The 18,083-nt window shown below is 44.4% G+C and overlaps 1 protein-coding gene and 1 long non-coding RNA gene across 7 annotated transcripts in view; one reads left to right on the plus strand and one right to left on the minus strand.

Moving 5' to 3' along the window:
• KCTD15 (potassium channel tetramerization domain containing 15) overlaps positions 1-18,083 on the plus strand; it is a 207,883-nt gene that overhangs the window by 163,036 nt on the left and 26,764 nt on the right. Inside the window, exons 1-3 of one of the 6 annotated variants that reach the window (XM_035337181.1) lie at positions 7-28; positions 1,258-1,342; positions 5,535-5,710. In XM_035337181.1, coding sequence (XP_035193072.1) covers positions 1,331-1,342; positions 5,535-5,710 — 188 coding nt within the window. In that variant the 5' untranslated portion in view covers positions 7-28; positions 1,258-1,330. Of the gene's footprint in view, positions 1-6; positions 29-235; positions 474-510; positions 650-1,257; positions 1,343-5,534; positions 5,711-18,083 lie in introns of those variants that run through there. The other 5 variants (XM_035337178.1, XM_035337180.1, XM_035337184.1 and 2 more) reach the window with 5 other exon arrangements.
• LOC118172977 lies at positions 7,765-9,824 on the minus strand. The gene is made up of 3 exons (XR_004753950.1): positions 9,372-9,824; positions 8,878-8,994; positions 7,765-8,034 (listed from the first exon to the last, which is right to left on the minus strand). It is a non-coding gene; the product is annotated as an uncharacterized LOC118172977 (long non-coding RNA).

Below are 18,083 nucleotides of genomic sequence, written 5' to 3' on the forward strand. Positions count from 1 at the left end.
GGGGGGGGCTCGCAGATCTCCGCTCAAGGTAAGCAACGCGGCGGCCGCTCCCGCGGTGCCCGGGCCGGGCCGGGGCGCGCCTTGCGTTCCTGCGCTGCGCATCGCGCTGCACCGCGCCTCTCCTCCTCTCTCTCTCTTCTCCCCCCCCTTTTTTTTTTTTGGGAAACTGCCTCTTCTCCCAACTAACTCGGCTCCCGAGGAGCAGCGAGCGGAGGGGCGTTTTTTTTTTTTTTTTTTTTTTTTTTTTTTTAAAGCTACAGGAGCTGTTCGCGAGCCTCCCCGCTTCGCTAGCGCTGCGTGGCCGTGTGTCCGTGCGTGTATGTTTTGTTTTGCTCCGCTCCGACATGGGCACCGCCGGCGGAGCCCCGCGGCCCGGGCTGCCCGCGCTGCCGCCCCCCCGGCCGCGGCTCTGAAGCCGGCCCGGCCCCGGCGCGGCGGCGGAGGCGGCGCGGTTCGCTCCGCGCCCTCGCACGGTACGGGGGGGGATGTGGGGGGGAAGCGCTGCGCGGGGCTTGCGCGGGGTTTGCGCGGGGGCGGCGGCCGGGCACAAAGGGAAGGCGGGCGACAATGGGGAGCGCTGCGCCTGGGAGCCGCGGGCGGGCTGTGAATGAAACTCTGGCGCCAGTGAGAGTGGAAGGCTCGGGCTGGGGTAGACTTCAAACCACTCTAGGCTATAGTTTGCATCGGGGCTGCTGCATGCGATGTGGCACACTTCTGCGAAATGAATGCGTTAGCCGGGCTAATGCTTGCCACCATTGGCTGCGCAGGGCTTGCACAGGAGCGGGGATTCGTGATTTTTTTTTTTTTTTTTTTTTCCTCGCGTTCATCTAAGACATCTCCTTTCTTGTTATGTGGGAATAAGTAAAGGACGCCATGTTGTGCTTTTTTTAATTTTTTTGGAGGGGGGGGGTTCCCCTTCGGGCACGGGGTGCCCGCCGCAGGCACAGGCGCAAGTCCCGCGGGCGGGCGCGGTGCTGGCCGCAGGTCTCCGCGGGGCTGGAGGGGGTGGGGGGGTGGGGGGGGCGGCAGCGGAAAGCCTCGTCCTCTCCCCCTTTTATTTTTTCCTTTCGGTGAGGAGACCTCCAGAGGGAGCCCCCCCCCTCCCCTGCCCCCCCCCCCCCCCGGAAAAGTTTTGGGCACGACCCGCTGTGTCACGGTGCCGGCGCGGAGGTGTGTGCGCGAATGTTTGCGGACTTTGAATCGCCGAGCCCCGGCGGGCGGAGGCGGCCAGTAACCCCATCCCTTCTTTGTCTTTAGGCTCGCTCCTCGCCGTAAACAATTGTCTCCGAGGGGCTCTGGAGGCAGACCCGAGCGGTCGCCGTGCGTGTTTATGGAGACAAAGGTAATCGCCCGCTCTGCGCCCCGGCCCCTCCGCCGGAGTCGGGGCCCGGCTCCGCGCCCGCTCCCGGGGCCTCCGCGCCCGCTCCCGCAGCCCCCGAGGCGGCCTCGGGCTCTGCCCCGGCGAGATGGGGGCTGCGGGGACGGCGGGAAGAGCCCCCCCCCGGCCCCCTGCTCTCTGCCTCGGTCCCAGGGGCCCCCAGCCCCGGCGGCCGGGGGGAGCCAGCCGGCTGCGGCAGCGCTTTCAACCTGCAGCCCTCGGCTGGCGTCGCGAACGCGCACGAAGGAATTAAACTGCCCGAGTGAATAACAGCATTAGTTTCAATTAATTTTTATCCTGGCAACAATAAACTTTAGCAACAAAGCGCCTTTACATCCTTAATTAGCCTTGCTTCCCATCTGTAGTCTTTTAAGTGCCTGCTCCTTGATTTAACTTTGTCCCTCCTTCGGAGCTGCCTCCTTTTTCATTCCTTCCCCTTTTTTCTTGTTATCCCTTCCAGACTGCTGCTTGCTTCTCTCCTGCAACCTTTCACCTCCCTTGTCCCTATCTGTCTGCTCTGCTCTCTGCAGTTTATTTCTACTGTATTTTCCCAACATCAACAGCAGTATTGGTTACCATGGCCCCGAGCTATGTGCAGAGGTGGGAAAGCTTCATCCGCCCAAAAGTTCTTACACTTTTGAAGTCTTTCTTTTAGTAGGATCTGAAATGTATCATCTAGAGTGTGTATTAAGTGAACAGTATTCCTGAAGGCTTTAGAGCAAGAAAGGCAACACCCTGGAAAATTCTGCAGTCTTTCAGCATTCTCTGCCCTAGGGTTATAGCCCTGGGCACGGAGCTGAATGGAGCTCTTACAACTGCCTTCTGTTTACCTTTTATGGTTAAAATAACAGCTTAGCAAAGAAGCAACTTCATGGAGAAACGATTCAGTGAAATCATCTCAAGCTGTAGCAGCATAGCTAGTTTAATCACCCCTAGAGAGCTGAACAACTGTGAGCACAATGGGACACAAAATCATTTTGTGTGTAAATGAGCATGGCATTGTGATTATTTCACTTTGCATGGGCAAATAGTTTTTACAAGCAGTACTTATGCAGTTAGCTTAGAAAGGCAGAAAAAGATAAGCTGGCTCTGAAAGATCTTGGTGTGTAATGTTTGAAAAACTAAATATTCAGATAATTTGGGAATCAGGCTCTATTGATTTTGCCTTCAGCAGGTTCCTGTGTTACTTATTAGAGCGGGGTTATTGTCTGTGCCACTAGTTGGGATGCTGTATCCTGTCGTAGGGAACTAAAGAGCAGGGATTATTTTATGTGGTTTAATAAATGAAGTTTGTTAGTGTTTCTGCAATATTTACCCTTAAGGTTTTAATTTTCACATCAGTATTAGAAAATATGTGCATAAAGACTTTCACTGGATAAATACATTTAGGATTTCGCTTTGTGCATAAAATAAGTGCATTACTCAGTGTGATGAATATATCTGTGTTTTACATTAAGAAGAGGAAGGAGTCATTAGTAGGGTTATGGTACCTTAAGAAATACGGGATGTTTATTTTGTTGGAGCACTATGAGTCTTTTCAATGTCCTTAATGCAGTCTTCAACAATTATGGCCCTTGATAATTTGCTCCTACAAAATGAATGAACTCCACAACTTTAATAAACACGGCGGGCTCCTTTTTTTAACACCAATCCTCTCCAAGCAGGGGAAAAGCCCATCTTTTAATTCCCCTTCTTTTCCCCTCCCCCCAAAAGCCACTAGCATCCTCAGTAAGTATGAAAAGCCATAAAAGTTTGAGAACTATTTTAGCTTTCCAGTGATTTTCTATAATTAAGTGTTTTTTCAACACATGCTCTAGCTGAGAGATGCCAAAAGCAGAGGATTGTTCAAAAGGTCCCTCCAGTGAATAGTATAAATTAAATATCTACTGTGTGAGTATGGCCTCACTGAGAATCTCAGACTCTTTACAGATCAAGGAATTTACTGGTATACTAACATTAAACAAAATCCTAAGATAGCAGCAGTGTTTAAATATGCACAAATAGATTCAGATCACTTGATCTTTAGCTATCTCTGCATATTTTAAAACTGAAGTCTGTATTTCAAGACAAACGGTTAAATACAAGACTCGTTTACAGAGGAGTGGAAGCCCTTTGATTTCATTTGGAAATTGTAACAAGGGGTGCAGATGAGTCCTAATTAGGCACTTGTTTTGTGAAACTGCATGAGATGTCTTACTAAGGCAGCTCTGTACTGCGTGAGATCTGTACCTTTATCATTAGTGATAATAGTTAGGGTCTGAACAAAGACAGGGTTGACATTCAGCCTGTGTCTCCTGACCCTTTCATTTAAGTGAAGGAGCAGAGAATGAACATGAGTTTGCAGTGCTCTTTGGTAAGGGGAAAAAAAAGTCTTTGTGTTGGCAGACAGATGAGGCACCCACAGATTAGTAAAAACATCGCTAAAATACTGCAGATACTTGCATACTAAGTTGTTTTTAAAAGTTAGTTCTCCTATTTATGTTATATGGTGCATTTAGTACAGCTTGCCCACAACAGGCTCTTGTGGGAAACGAGCAAGTAACATCTTCAGTCGTGAAAGGATTCAATCACTTTCCTTGAAGGTGGTGCTGTAGTAAAAATGTTAATGCCCAATTTCACATCGACTGACACACAAGTCCTAGGACAGAGTTGGTATTTGCTTCGCGTTCAGTGCAGATGTCCATTCTGCCTCCGAAGAGAAAAGGATGTGGATTCACAATGGGGTGATGTATTGCTGCGCTGTAGATGCAGGAAATCCTTAGGAGCTAAACTAGATGAAATGCAGTAAATGGAGATGTTGTGATGACTTTATGAAGCTGTCCAGATGTGTTAAGATTTTTTCAGTTCCTTTCTGTATAGCTCAGATTTTTATTTTTTGCTTTACAAAGAATGTTGCTAATTGTATGCTCGTTGAGTGGTGTAGCCAGGCACCTTGTGCAAAATACTTACTGCTAAGAGAAAGGCGAGACCACCTTCAGATTTTTAAGAAACATTGTCAAAGTAACGTGGGAGAAACAGGAATACACTTTGTAATGCTGTATGTAAAGTGCTTGTCAGATACAAGGAAGAGTCTGGATGTTTGGTAGCATGCTTGCAAAACAAAATACCAAGAAAATTAGATTATATTCAGAAATGTCTTCAGCTATAATGCTTTGCATATGTTGCTTTACCCATAAGGGGGAGAATGGATGGACATTTTCATGAACTTTTACAGAAGGTTTTTTGCTCTTTGGCATGTATGCTATCTATACTGATTTAACTGAAATTAGCTTTGAGACACATGTTTAATGCAGAATAAACTGTGCTTTTCCTCCTGAAGAGAACTGAGGAATTTTCTTTTGCCTTGGTAGTCATTTTCTTTTTTAAAACACTTAAATATTTTTTGCTTAGTACATCAGCTGAAGATACTGGACTCAGTTCAGTGATTTCACTTGTTTTCAAATGTTTTTAGTACAGTAATCATTAGGTGGATTGTTGAATTTGTAATTTCACGTGCCAGACTGTGTAGTAATTTCTAACGGTTCTTGTCATGAAAACACAGGTCAGTTTATATATCTTTCTGTTCTCACTGCTTCCAGGTATTAATTGCATTCAGTTTGAAAGCTTATTAGTTCTTTATATCTAATATTGAAGCTTAACTAAAAATTATCCATTTATTTTGCAATTATTGAAAATAAAACACAAAATTGATCTTAGTTTGATGTGAAATTTACTACATGTATAAACTAAATGCCTTAGGTACTGAGGAAGTCACTAATTTAGAGGTGTCTCGTTACTGAGACAAACTTGCAAAAACCCCTGAATCCCAATTCACAAATTGGTTATTCGTTTGTCAGGGGATATTTCACATCTAACACATAAGCCTGCGACCTTTAATTAGAATTTTGCAGTTTGTTTTATGCCCCTTGAGGCTGACACCTTGAAAATTTTTTTTCTTGATTTCTTATTGCTAATAAGCATCTTTCTCTTCCCCTCTGGTACTTTGAAGAAAATGATGCAAATACACTTAATTACAGTGGTGGCAATAATTTGTTAGCTGAATATGTGATCAGGCAGATGCAAAAATGATCTGATTAGATCTGTGATCACACTGGAAATAAAGGCAAAACACTGCTACATTTAACTGAAACTGTTCTTTTTTGTCCTCCGTTTCCAGGAGGGAAGAAGCATGTCCCGTCTGTCTCTAACACGGTCCCCAGTTTCTCCTCTGGCTGCTCAAGGAATTCCTCTCCCCGCTCAACTCACCAAGTCGAACGCTCCTGTGCACATCGATGTAGGAGGACACATGTACACCAGCAGCCTGGCTACCCTGACGAAGTACCCAGACTCCAGGTAAGACCTCTGTGTTTTCAGGTTCTGCCTCTTTCTGTTCATCGCATGGAAATACGCATGTACCTGTGTGGAATATTGCAGTGTGAAATACGATTTATTATATATTCACCACTTATGAATAATTCAGTCTCCGATTTATACATTAACTTCACTGGGGTTGTATAGAAAAAAACGCCTGTACAATTTATGTATTATTTAGAGAGCCAATTCATTTTCTCTTTCAACGTCTTCAGCACTAGCGCTACGTGTGAAGCACCTGTTGGTGTGCCTGTCCTGGATTATTTCCAATTATACCCAGTGACTCTTTCAGATGTAGAAAAAAAATCCTTTTTATTTTCCTTCTTTTGGGAGAACAGAACAGCTCGGTTACACTGGGACTGATGGATGCTTCTGTCAGCCAGCAGAAATCCTAAGCTCAGGCGTAGCTCGGTGCCTCTGTGGCAGCAGGCATGTCCCATGGGCAGTGGCCAGTGTACCTGTTCTGTGTGCTTCTAGCCACAGATTAGATAGAGTTTGTGTGGTTAAGGGCAGGTGATTAGTGCTGAACATGTTAATGGTGTGCCTGGCAAGAGGGATATGGTTCTGGCCAGTATTATTGCAGAGGGGACTCCAGATATGTCAAATTATGAACAGAGGTGGCATGAAAATATTGGTATTTGTGAGACAGTATCTATATTACTTGCTCAGGTCCCAGTCCATGGGGTACTGGGCACTATGACTGATGGGGCATGCTGGGCAGCATCAGGCCTGCAGTGGTAATATGAAAGGGATCGCTGTTTTCAGGGTTGAAACATTTTAATTGGAATAGTGCATTAAGACACACCTGGTTTTGATTTACATTTATGATCAATAAAGAGATTCAGCTTTTTGTCATTCAGGCTATTCATTCTTCAGAAGGCTAAGAGCCTTGTATGCGACCATCAGAAGCTGCGTGTAGATGTGCAGTATCAGGGTGCCTGTCAGACTGGTTAAAGCAGGCACTATGGACGCAAAAGCAACCCAGAGCTCAGGCCTGCAGATTTACAGATTAGAGGTTTTGCTGCCTGCATGGCCGGTATTTCCATAATGGGACAGATTTTTATTTTTTATTTTTTGGCATAGACAACCAGTATAAAGATAGAGATTTATTTGAAGATTTCTCCTTTAAAAAAAAACTATATTTTTTTAGCACAGATTTGGCAGGTTCCCAAGCAATAAATGACATTTATGGAGACACCTTGAGACACCTCTGATGTCATAAAGCACACAGCTGTGATCTCATGCCAAGGAGACATAGCTGCTAACATTGTCTATGGAAAAGAAACAATTATTAAAATACCTATATTTTATGGTTAGGCCAAAACAATATAATTTTTCAGGACAGATTCTGTTTAATGATGTTTGTGTGGTACTTCTTTAATCATAGAGAAGAAATCCGTTCAGTGGGAAGATATTTATAACAGAAGCAGACAAAGGCTTCATAGTATAAAAAATACAGAGAAGATGGAGCAGTTATGATGGAACAGCACATCTGTTTCCACAGTTTAAAATATCACTGCTGACACTATTTTTAAAATACGCCCATATCAGACTTGCTTAATAAAAACTTCAGTTATGTAACTTTTAGGGGAATATACATAAATTCATAGATTTTATTCAGAGAGAACAGGGTACTGGTTTTAAACCTTTTTTTTCCCCTTTTTGCTAAATACCAGAAGTGTATTCCCTCAGGTTTTTTACTTTTATTTAAGCTAAAAGTACAAAACTGTGACTGACCAGATCTCATGTGCTGCCAGATGTTTTGTTGTGTACTGTATGATGTTTGTATTGCAGTGTTATCTCATACGGCTTGAATGCTTTTTTACCTGCTCAAACGTCAGCTCTTACTGGAGAAAGAGCTTACAGTACTAGACCTGTGAATCAGAAAGATTAACTAGTAACCAGCTACATGTCTATAGCAAAAGATAACCCCTCGCCAGCACCAATCGGACGTATTGCTACATATGTTATGGATGGAGGGTACAATTGAAGTTCAGAAGCAAACCTTCTTTTTTTTTTTTTTTTTTTTTTTTTTCCTCCCCTTCGTCTTCATTTGACTTTCTGCAGTGGTGCATGGTAGACTTGGTCAGTTACCCCCCTGTGAGCCTGGCTGCTCTCTTTCCCAGTTGGAGCAGAGCAGAAGCTGCACCTGTTTCAGTGGGGATGGGAGCTCCTGATGGCACCTCACTGCTGTGGTGTGCTTCTTCCATGAGGCGCAGGCTGTCTTTGCAGTGGTCGGGGTGAGAGAGGCAACCGGGTCTCTTGCAGATGCAGGAGGAAGGAGATAGCTGTTCTGGGTGAGACATCTGGAAGTAACGGCAGAGCGCTATTAGCTTATGCTCACAGACAACATGCATGGCCACATATAGAGGCATGGCCATACTGATCCACGTGTAGAGCTTCCTGGATTATTTTGGACAGCATATTAAACTCTTGGTTTGAGCACGAGCTTGTAAACTTCAGATCTAAGAAATTAAACAAATCTATAGCTTCTGTTTCAGCAAAAGATGTAAGCATATGCTGAAATGCTTTGCTAAATCTTAGCTTGTGTCACATAAAATACAATTTGCACTTACTAAAAGTGAAAGCTGTGGGAATAATCTTCCTGCTTATTTGTGTTACAATCTCTATTTTTTTCTCTGTGCTCTCAAATCCCAAACAGGCTTTTAGCTTGTAATATATCAAATGCATGTATATTTAAGGACACATACAGATTATGAGCACATGTATAAATAAAATCAGGGTATGTATACACAGACATCACATGCTAAAGGGAAATAGAAAAATAATCATTAAACCATGTTTATCCTTCAGTAGTATTTAAAGGAGGCCCAATCCTGTTAGGTCCTGAATAAGCTCAGTTCACATTGACTTCAGTGGGAGGGAAGAGCTCTCAGCAGCTTGCCAGATCAGGCCCAGCAGGAGCAAGTATAGGTATGACCAGTTCCTGCCTATACCTGCTCTCCAGTCACCCCTCTGGTATGACATAAATTACACCTGACAGCAGGCAGCGTGATACATTTCTTATTGTAATTTGTTAGGATTGACTGTGCTCAGCCCACTCGCTTGCTTTGCTTGACTGTTCCCAAGTTATGCGGTTGGCTCTAATTCATGGAAACAAAGGACCTGATTCTGTGAGTCTTACTCACGTGAGGGAGTAGCTGGCGATGTGAAGTTGGAGGCCAAATTTTGCATTTCAGTGATCCCAGAGTTGTTTTGGAGCAACTTTGACAAAGTCTTTGATGTTGTTTGTGCTAGTGCAGCTGCTGGGAGAAGAGAATTTGTCCACTGATTAAATTTGCATAAGTAAAGGTTGCCAGATTAGGCATTAAAGGTGGTAGACGCCCTCTTTCCAGTAAATTTTTATGGGGCTACATAAAATCTCTAAAGAAGACAACACTCGGGCAGCACACAACTGGTGTGACAAAGAAAGTTAAACAGCCACTGTCAAATATGGTTTCTAAACTGGTCATGCTCACCTTAACTCATTACTCTTACAGTTGGCTTTTTGAATGAAACACCATATAAATAAGCAAGTTGGCCTTTGAGAGGGTGAAAGGCAAGGAAAACAAGAAACACAAAAGAAATTGTGATCAGTGACGGCATGATGATGGTAGTCATGAAAATTATCTCGGAAGTGTACTATTAATCCCTCTTCCTACAGCTAGTTGTGGCTGCTATCCTTGTATACCTGAAATTGCCATTAGAGTTAACGAGCTTTTGGGGGGTACAGGGAAGCTGACATTTTCTTACCTGGAGTTGAGGCTTACTTTCAATAGTTTATTTTCAGGAAGTTCTCCCATCAAAACTGCCAACTCTGGTAGTTGTGAGCTACAGGTGTGTAAAGAAAAAACACTGTTGAATACTCATACCATCAGTATCTTCTTTCTAAAGTAACTAGCAAAGCCGACAAATTACTCATCTTTGAGAGCATTTCCTCTAGAAATTCCATTCATGTTTTCACCCACAGGACCTCTAAAGCAGCCCCTTCACACATTGACACTTGAATATGGATTTATGTGACAGACTGTAAAGGCTGCAAAGGCTCTAGCACATCTATAAAGTGAGTTGCAAATTGTGTTTATCCAAGGGAGTGAGACTCAGTTCTTAAAAAAAAAAAAAAAAAAAAAAAAAAAAAAGGCACAAAAAAACACCTGAACTCCAAGCTCTTAATGTGCAGAGAAGAGTACCCAAAGATGCTGCCAGATGATCCAGCCTTACTCCCACTGAGTTCAGTGACGCACTCCTCATTGACTTTAAGTGGAAAAGAATTAAAAGTTACAAATCCCCTTATACCACAGCAAGCCTAGGCTTTGCTATTTCACTGACAATTTTGATACAATTTTGAATTTCTGTTAGAAAGCAGAACAAGATCTTTTTCATTAGAAGCTTGTCCTTTTTGCCGCCCTCTGTAACGTTTATCTCAGAGAATTGCTGTGAGCTCTTTGCGAGTTGTTCAGCTATAAAAGGTAAATATATTTACCTTACATTCTTGGTTAATTAGTATTTGTTGTATAAGCCTCTATTAAAGATAAGCATGTTCTTTTCTTCAAAACATAGTTGTAAAAGGTCACGCTTCCAGCAGCGTTAGCCATGTGACAGAGGTAAGCAGGGATAACTGGAATTGAAGCAGGGGCTTCCCGGTGGGAGCTTCCTCTCCAATGCAGTGGTGGGCAGCACAAGGTGGTCGGGACCTGGCTGCTCTCAGCCCTTCTCTGTCAGGCACCCTGCAGCACCCACCTTTCCTTGATATTTCTGGCTGTTTTCTTGCCTCTTTAGGAGAGAACTTCTTGGCTCTGTGGCCCAAAGCAGGCAGTCAGTGCTAACAGCACGTGCCCTGACTGCGGCTCTTCTGACTTCATCACTCACTTCTCTGGAGGCTCCGTCCTCCAAAGAAAACCAACACAGGCTTTTTTTTTTTAACTGTGTCAGAAGCCAGTGACGTGACCATAGCTGTTATGAGGCATAGTAGAGTTTTCCAGGCATATCCCTACCTCATTTTCCTCTGAACCCATGAACATTTTGGGGGGATTTACAAGGGAGTCCCCTAAAGCATGTGTCCTCTTTGCCTTTTTCTTGTCAAAGCAAACTGTCATTTTTGTATAAACCCACACTTGGACAAGCTCTCCTACCTAGCTCATCCTTCTGAGTGTAGCTGCACTGTAAATGTCTGCATTTTTTAAATCCCCCTACCTTTTTGTCCAGCACCTCCATCTCTCTGGTTGGGGGAACTCAGCACTAACATCTCAGATCTTTTCCTTCTCCCTCCTCTGAAGCTGCACCAGGCTGACCTGACTTCCAGGGAAACTCAGTCCTCCCTGCCAGACCAGGACAGCTGACACCCTACAGCCAGAGACAGTGGCTTTATAAGCTCAAACACCTCCCTTACTGAGATCTGCAAGACAGATTTTCCACTTTGTCCTTTATGCTAAGGACTCCCTACTAGGTTCTGTTCTTCTTGAGAGGGAACAGGGAAATTCGTAATTCAAACATGTTCAGGGTACGTAATTCTCCAGACTTAGCATACATAAGAGCATCTCACATTTTTTGCTCACGTAGGATCAGTCCAGTGCCTCCATTACCACAACTAATTTCCTAATTTTCTATCACATCTGTGGGTTCTTCATGTTATTACAAGAAAACAATGCCAATTAGCAAATTCTGTCACCACATACTGGCAGGTGGTTGTAAATCAGTTCTTAGATGAGCCCTGTACCTTGGACAGGAAGGTAAGACCAGACTTGTTCATAGCCAGAGACTGATTGTGGCCTCTAAACCACAGCACATGTGAGAGCAGGGTCGCAGTTGGAGCAGAACCGATGCCAGCTCTCCTGGGCCAGCACACCCTCCTTCAGCCCTGTATCATCATTAACACTGATGCTAACTTCTGTGTTCCCCGAAGCCCTCAGTGCCAATTCCATTCCATGCTGACCACAGCTCACCCACCTGGCATGTGTATGGCTTGTGGTCCCTCTTCATCCCTCTTCAATAACTCACTCCCCGCAGACCTGCTCAGTGCTGCTCTTTTAGCGCCACAAAGGACGTGGGCACACTGCAACCTTGCTAGGCACTGCTCTTCCCACGGAGGTCGGATGGTTGTGGGGTGACACCAGGCTCCGACAGAACCAGGCTAAGAAGCGCTGTGAATTACCCAAAAGGCAGAGAGTCTCTGAGTCGGCGCCCGCAGCCCACATTCAGGCAAAGCTCTACAAAACGCACCTGCATGTGAGCTGCAGCGCAAAGCTCATTAATTTTAATGGATATTGTGAACTTAAAGCATACACAGACTTTAAAGGAAAACACCTGAAGAGGTAGGAGCAAGTGTTCTTCCTGCGTGCTACCGATGCTCAGAGCTGTGGAGCCTGGGCGCGGACATGCTGGCACTGTGGAGGGGCGAGCCTGGCAGAGGCTCCCTTGGCTCTGCTGCTCTGCAAGGCGCTCAGGGGTGTGCTGCAGAAGGGAGCAAGGGAAGGAGCAGAAATTCAGGTTTTGGTTATGTGTAGAGTTACTGAGTTATGTGTAGAGTTACTGAGTTACTGTAGGAATGTTCATGGAGATTAAAATCCATTTTCTGTTTAATTTCATCCACTTGCAATCTAGAGATAAATCTTGGGAGTTTTTCTTACTTTGCTGTTGATGGGGCAAATCTTTGGTTTCCAAGCGAATTTTGACCAGCAGAACGCTTTAATGAATAAATTCCTTAAAAAGGGCTTTTCCACTTCCCATCCTCCTTCTCCCCCCAGTCTGCATCTAAGTCGGTGGGTGCTGTGCTTACCTGAGTGGGAGCTGCAACAAGAAAAGAGCTCTCATTCCCAGACTCTGAATTGAATACTGCAAAGTGAATCATTTGCACAGCAAAGTGTTGCTGTTTTGTAAGGATGCTGCAGGGCTGCAGTCACCCAAGTCCATGCAGAGTTCAACAAGCTCTGGGGTCGGGGGGAGTTAGGGGCTGGCAGGAGTTGCTGTCAGGACTCACCCAGGGCAGCTCCTGGGCAGCACATGGGGCACCGCATGGTGGGTGGAGGTGAGAAGTTGTTCCCTCCTCGAAGCTGGGCTGGAATGCTCTACAGCAGCAGTCACACCAGTGCCAGGTCTGGGAGCACCAGTGCATCCATTGCCTGTCCCAGAGGGGAGCATGATGTGGCCTGCGTGGGAAGAAAACAGAGATGTAATTACAGCTGGGAATGATGGTTTTAGATGCCCTGTCTCTACCTTACGCTAGAAGGAAAAGATATTGGATTCAGGGTCTGCCTTGAGCAATCGGGCAGAGCCCATGGAAGTACACCCAAACCAGGTTTCCCCGAGTTCCCCAAGGTTGAGTGGCTTTGGTAGCAAAGGAGAACAAGCCCTGTAATGTAACCTTTCACTCCAGTGACTGCAAAAGATGGGAGGGAAGGAATTTGTATGGAAACTGATTCTTCAGACCTGTCTGTGTCCATCTCTCCAGGATCTCTTAACTAACTGGCATGTAGGGAGCCACAACAGAGCTGAGCTGTCTGCTGTGATAAAGGTGTTTACTCCTTACTGGACTTCATAAATGCTGCCTTGCCCAGCACAGCTGCTGCCCGGGGACTGCCCACAGGCTCTGGAGAGGAAAGCAGAGTTTACCCTTCGGGAGCACAAATCTTACTGTAATTGGGTGCTGAGACTGGGGCCTGTCAATGAATGAATTATTTGTATGTTTACTTGAAATATTTAATGAAACGTGCAAGGAAATATTACATAGCTAGTCTCTGATGAACACTTTTTCCGAAATTATTATTTCTCAGTATACGTACATATATATAACAGCCTGGGTAGTGTGGAGGTATAGGCATCAATGGGTAGTACAGCACCTAGGAAGGGGCAGACCAAGCTAATAATGGAGAGAAGATATCAAATCACACTTATCTGACTTAACAAAAATAAAATGATGGCTGTGTTGCTAAGCTTGGCATGGGCAGCTCAAAAAGCTGAAGTTGAGGAAATTGCACATTCCTGTCTAGATATTAGTTTGTTTGGCTCAGCTGATCAAAAGGGAAGAAGAGAGAGGAGGTATTCTCTGCACAGTCTGTGCAGCCTGGCTGCAGCCAGAGCGATGTCATTTACAGCCTCAGAGAGAGGTTCAGGACTGCTGGACAGTGTCTCCAGTACCTTCAGTGCAAAACTCAGCTGACGTTTTCTCATCTTCTGCTCTTCTCTTTGTTCTTTTGCATTGTTAACGTGACCGTCACTGAGTTGAGTTTAGCCCGTTAGTAATGCCTACCCTTCCTGTTTACAATGGTTTGAAAATTAGTCTGGTTTATTGAAACTCACCAAGAGAACCCAGCAGACAGGGAGACCGAGAATTCAACATTTTTTTGGTTTAACGCTCTATATTTATAGCACTTTCTGAGGTTAGTTGGTCAAGTCCTTTGTCATTTTTTTTCATTGCTTCTTCTGCTTACCACTCACCTCTAACCTGCCAGGGCACTTTAGTGCCAGCAGCACAATTTAAGTATTTTTCAGCAGTCGTTTTCAGGGCGCTAACATGAAAAGCATCAGCATTAGCAGCATGTTTTGAGAAAATGCTCCCATAGGATACTATGGAAGCAACCTGCCTCCTCCTTTTATGTGCTGCTAGTGGAGGCTGTTTTCCTGCTGATGAACATGGTGCAAAATACTGCACCTGTGCTCAGGTTCACAGCTGTAGCAGCTTTACAGTTAAAACAAAGGGGAATCCCCTTTATTGATTTCTTCTTTGTACGCTGTGCACTCAGCACACACATTGCATGGACAGAGTTATGTAAAGGTGCGGATTCAGTAGCTTTGTGCTGGAAATTGTGTCCTGAGGTCACAGCTAAGCACTGTACCAGTGGAGCAGAAGAGGTGTTACCTCTTCATATTTGGTCTTTGAATACACATTGCTGGTGTTTGTCTTTTGATTTATAAAGACCTTGCAATAGGCAAGTAGACCTGGTCTGCTTAGGGGGATATTTCATGAACTACTTAGGAAGTTTATAAAACAGACTCCCTGGATTATGAAGCAAGGGGTGTCTGTTTTGTAAGGAACATGTTATGAAATGAATTTGTCTCTAGGCCTAACTTAATTATTTTAATGATCCCACTGGTGGTTGTCGTAGGTGTCGTACTGTGTATATATTGTGACCTACATGCTTGTGATCATTTATGAAATCTAAGATTTAAAAATACATTGGACCTTATTAATTCTTTTCCTACTTTCACTGAAGTAAATGGAGGTGGTTTGGATATTGGCACGTTGGGCCAAACGTCTCTTCCGGTAAAGTTGATGAGAGTTTTACTGGAAGCTTAAAGGAAAACAAAGGCAGTCCTATTCTTTTAGAAAACTGCCCTTATAAGAAGCCTGGCCAAAATAATCCCTGGTGTAACCGTGTTGACCTCTGCAGAATTACACCAGGGATGTATGCTGATAGCATGTGAGGAAAGGGACTACAAGACCCTGAGCAATATAGCGAGGTGCTATATAATGTTGGCTATCCCCGGTATTTGTTCTTACAGACATCTGAATGCGTAAAATCAACAGGGAAGTGAGGACAAAAAGATACCTGCCCTTATGGGTAGGTGCACGTACCTTTTGTGGTCAGATAGCCCCCCCAAGAGATGGCCCCTCTGGCTTTGAAGGAGTTACTCCAAATTTGTACCTGTATAATTGAAATCAGAATCTATTCATGGGTTAAAAAATTCTTTAAGAACAAAGTGCATATTTAAATAGAAGAAACATGTAGGCATGCAAACACGGGATTCCTATAGGAAAGCATAAGGGAGGCCAGATCTCTCGAGCACGCCATAGTAACACGGTGAGGAGCATACCAGGCTGTAGCTAACATGGGTTGTGCCCCAAACTGCTGTTAGCCACGTTGATTTTGCCAAGTTTCTCTGTTAGGTGAAAATAACAAATTGATGAATTTGCCTAGTCCCTGCAGCATGTCAGCTTGTTCAGTTGTGCTATACTGACAGTAAATGCTTAATCTGGTGACTGAAACAGGTTAAGTAGTGTCACTCTCATCCCCGGTATAGCTCCATTGATACAAACAGGGTTACACTAGGATGGTGGCTCTCCTAACATCTTTGTAGCTGAGAGAAGCTGCAGAGCTGGAGTTAAGCTCCAGAGTTATAAATTCTTATCTCCATGCTCTAACCACCAAATTACTTACTCTTTCCCCTCATTTGCTGTGATTAGCGTGTATTTTTATCTTTTGGTGCTTAAAAAAGAAACGATGTGTAAACATTTTAGGAGATTTTGCCCTTTTTTTGTTTTGCTTTTACCTATTTTGCTTTCACTTGAAGCTCTGCCAGCCTGGATGGCTTTTAGCTTAGCATGTGTGCACTTCTTGCATTCCTTATTGATGCAATCACTGTGACGACTACCTGCCTGTCAGAGCTGGGCACCAGGACAAATAGGTTAAGCAGAGGTATTCCAGTGTTCACGTGTACTGTGTTGATTTCACTCCACTGTAGTATGGTATGAGTTCAAAGGCTAAAATTCCTGCTTTTTTATCTGCTGAGGACCACATAAAGCAATACCTGAAAGGAATCCTGCACGTGGATGCTGGGAAGCTATTATGCAGCATTTGCAGCGTTACTCTTGGTCAGACTCAGAAAAAGGATCAGTTGGCAAGCATTGGAAACTGAGATTTGCACCGTAAAGCTGAAACGCTGAAGGAATCCCAGTCCAAAGGGCAGGCTTCCGTTACGCCTCTGTCCTAATGGAGAGCAGATGCTACCAGTGCTGCAGGTAATCCGTTTAGATCTGGTAGAAGCTTTTGCAGCAGCAAATCTCTCTCTTAAGAAAGCAGACAATGAAAACCAGAGACTCTTTCAACATTGGTGTTGTATTGCGTTGACGATGTTATGCCAGCAACTTGTACCGGTATGATTTGCATTGGAGGCTGCAGCTTTGGCATTTGGGGAACGCGGTATGCCTTCCAGGAGACCACTGCCTAAATTCTGCTATTGCAGAACTTACATATGATTTAATGGACAAACCCAGCTAGCGGAACTCCATGGGAATCAGTAGATGACAATAGAGGAACTGGGCCCTCTGCTTGTGCTGGGGTTGTCTGGGAGGGAACAAGAACTGAACTTGGGCCAGAAGTACTTAACACTGCTGTTGAATGAGAGAAAAATTCAATGACGGATTTTTAATCTTAAAAAAAAAAAAAAAAAGCATGGATTTGTAACCAGCTCCAAACATTTCCTCTTCTGTTCACATCCAGTTATATTCTGCTTGCAGATGCGAGGGTTAAAGCGGGGGCTGGCTTCTGCTTTCAATTAAGTCAAAGGATGTTTTGGCCTTGACTTCACTGGGACCAGAATCAAACCCATGACCATAGTATTGTATTTAAGAATGAATCTCTCTCAGTCACATAAAAAAGCCAGGTTCAGCTTTCAGTACCTCATCAGAATCCTACAGTTAACGGTTTCCTCATTACTTTCAAGTTTTTCCCAAGCTTAAGCTCATAGTATTTATTCTCTGTGCAGCAGGTGTATCAATTGCTGTCTCCCTGTGGCATGCCATTTCTCTCTCTGGAGCCCCAGGTCAGGGTCTCCCCTTTTCTTCTGGAACGTGGCTGCAGAACTGGGCTCTTGCAGCTGACATCTCAGCATGTAGCTGCTTCTCTTTCCCTGCTCTTTTCTTGCTGCAGTAACAAAAACCTACTAGAAGTTGTACTCTGGTCCTGCCTATCATCTGCCAACTGCTCAGGCTCACCAGCAAAAACTGTTACCCAAGTCTTCTAACATGGTGTGGATGTAAGGCTTTGTTGGTTGATTTCCCTTCAAAATCACTTTTTAACAGATCAGCCTTGGCTTTCTTTAAGTGAGCCAGGAAAAATAGGTTGAGTACAGCTTAATCAAATGTAAAAATAAACAGGAGCACTATGCCTTCATCATTTTAAGTGTGACAACAAAAATACGGATAGAGAGCACTGGGTGCAACTTCATCATCTCTCACTTGTAGAGAATTGCAGCCAGCTGTGTCCTTTGGTCTGCCTGTAACTGCCCGCAGTGTCTGTGCCAAAGCGAGCAGTGGCGTGAGCTGTACAAGGTGTTCAGCAGTGTAATTGCAGAGGTGCTACATTCTGCGACTCTGCAAAATCAGCATAGCTTATTCACTGGTGGACAAAAGGGTGGGCTGCAGGAAAACCAAACAGAAGATGAATGTAAGATAAGCTGTATTTCCATATTATAATTCTCAGCAAGAGAAGAGCTTTACCAGTGTAGCAAATTGGCATGCCCCCCAACTGCCAGCATTGCCATACTGCCCGAGTTTCTTGTAAGCAGAACATTAATTTATCCATACCCACAGACACTGGTATCGTTCCCATTTGTGTCAGTGGAGAGCATCCTGATGCAG

This window comes from Oxyura jamaicensis, chromosome 11, assembly GCF_011077185.1.
Source record: "Oxyura jamaicensis isolate SHBP4307 breed ruddy duck chromosome 11, BPBGC_Ojam_1.0, whole genome shotgun sequence".
NCBI classification, from domain to species: Eukaryota; Metazoa; Chordata; class Aves; order Anseriformes; family Anatidae; genus Oxyura; species Oxyura jamaicensis.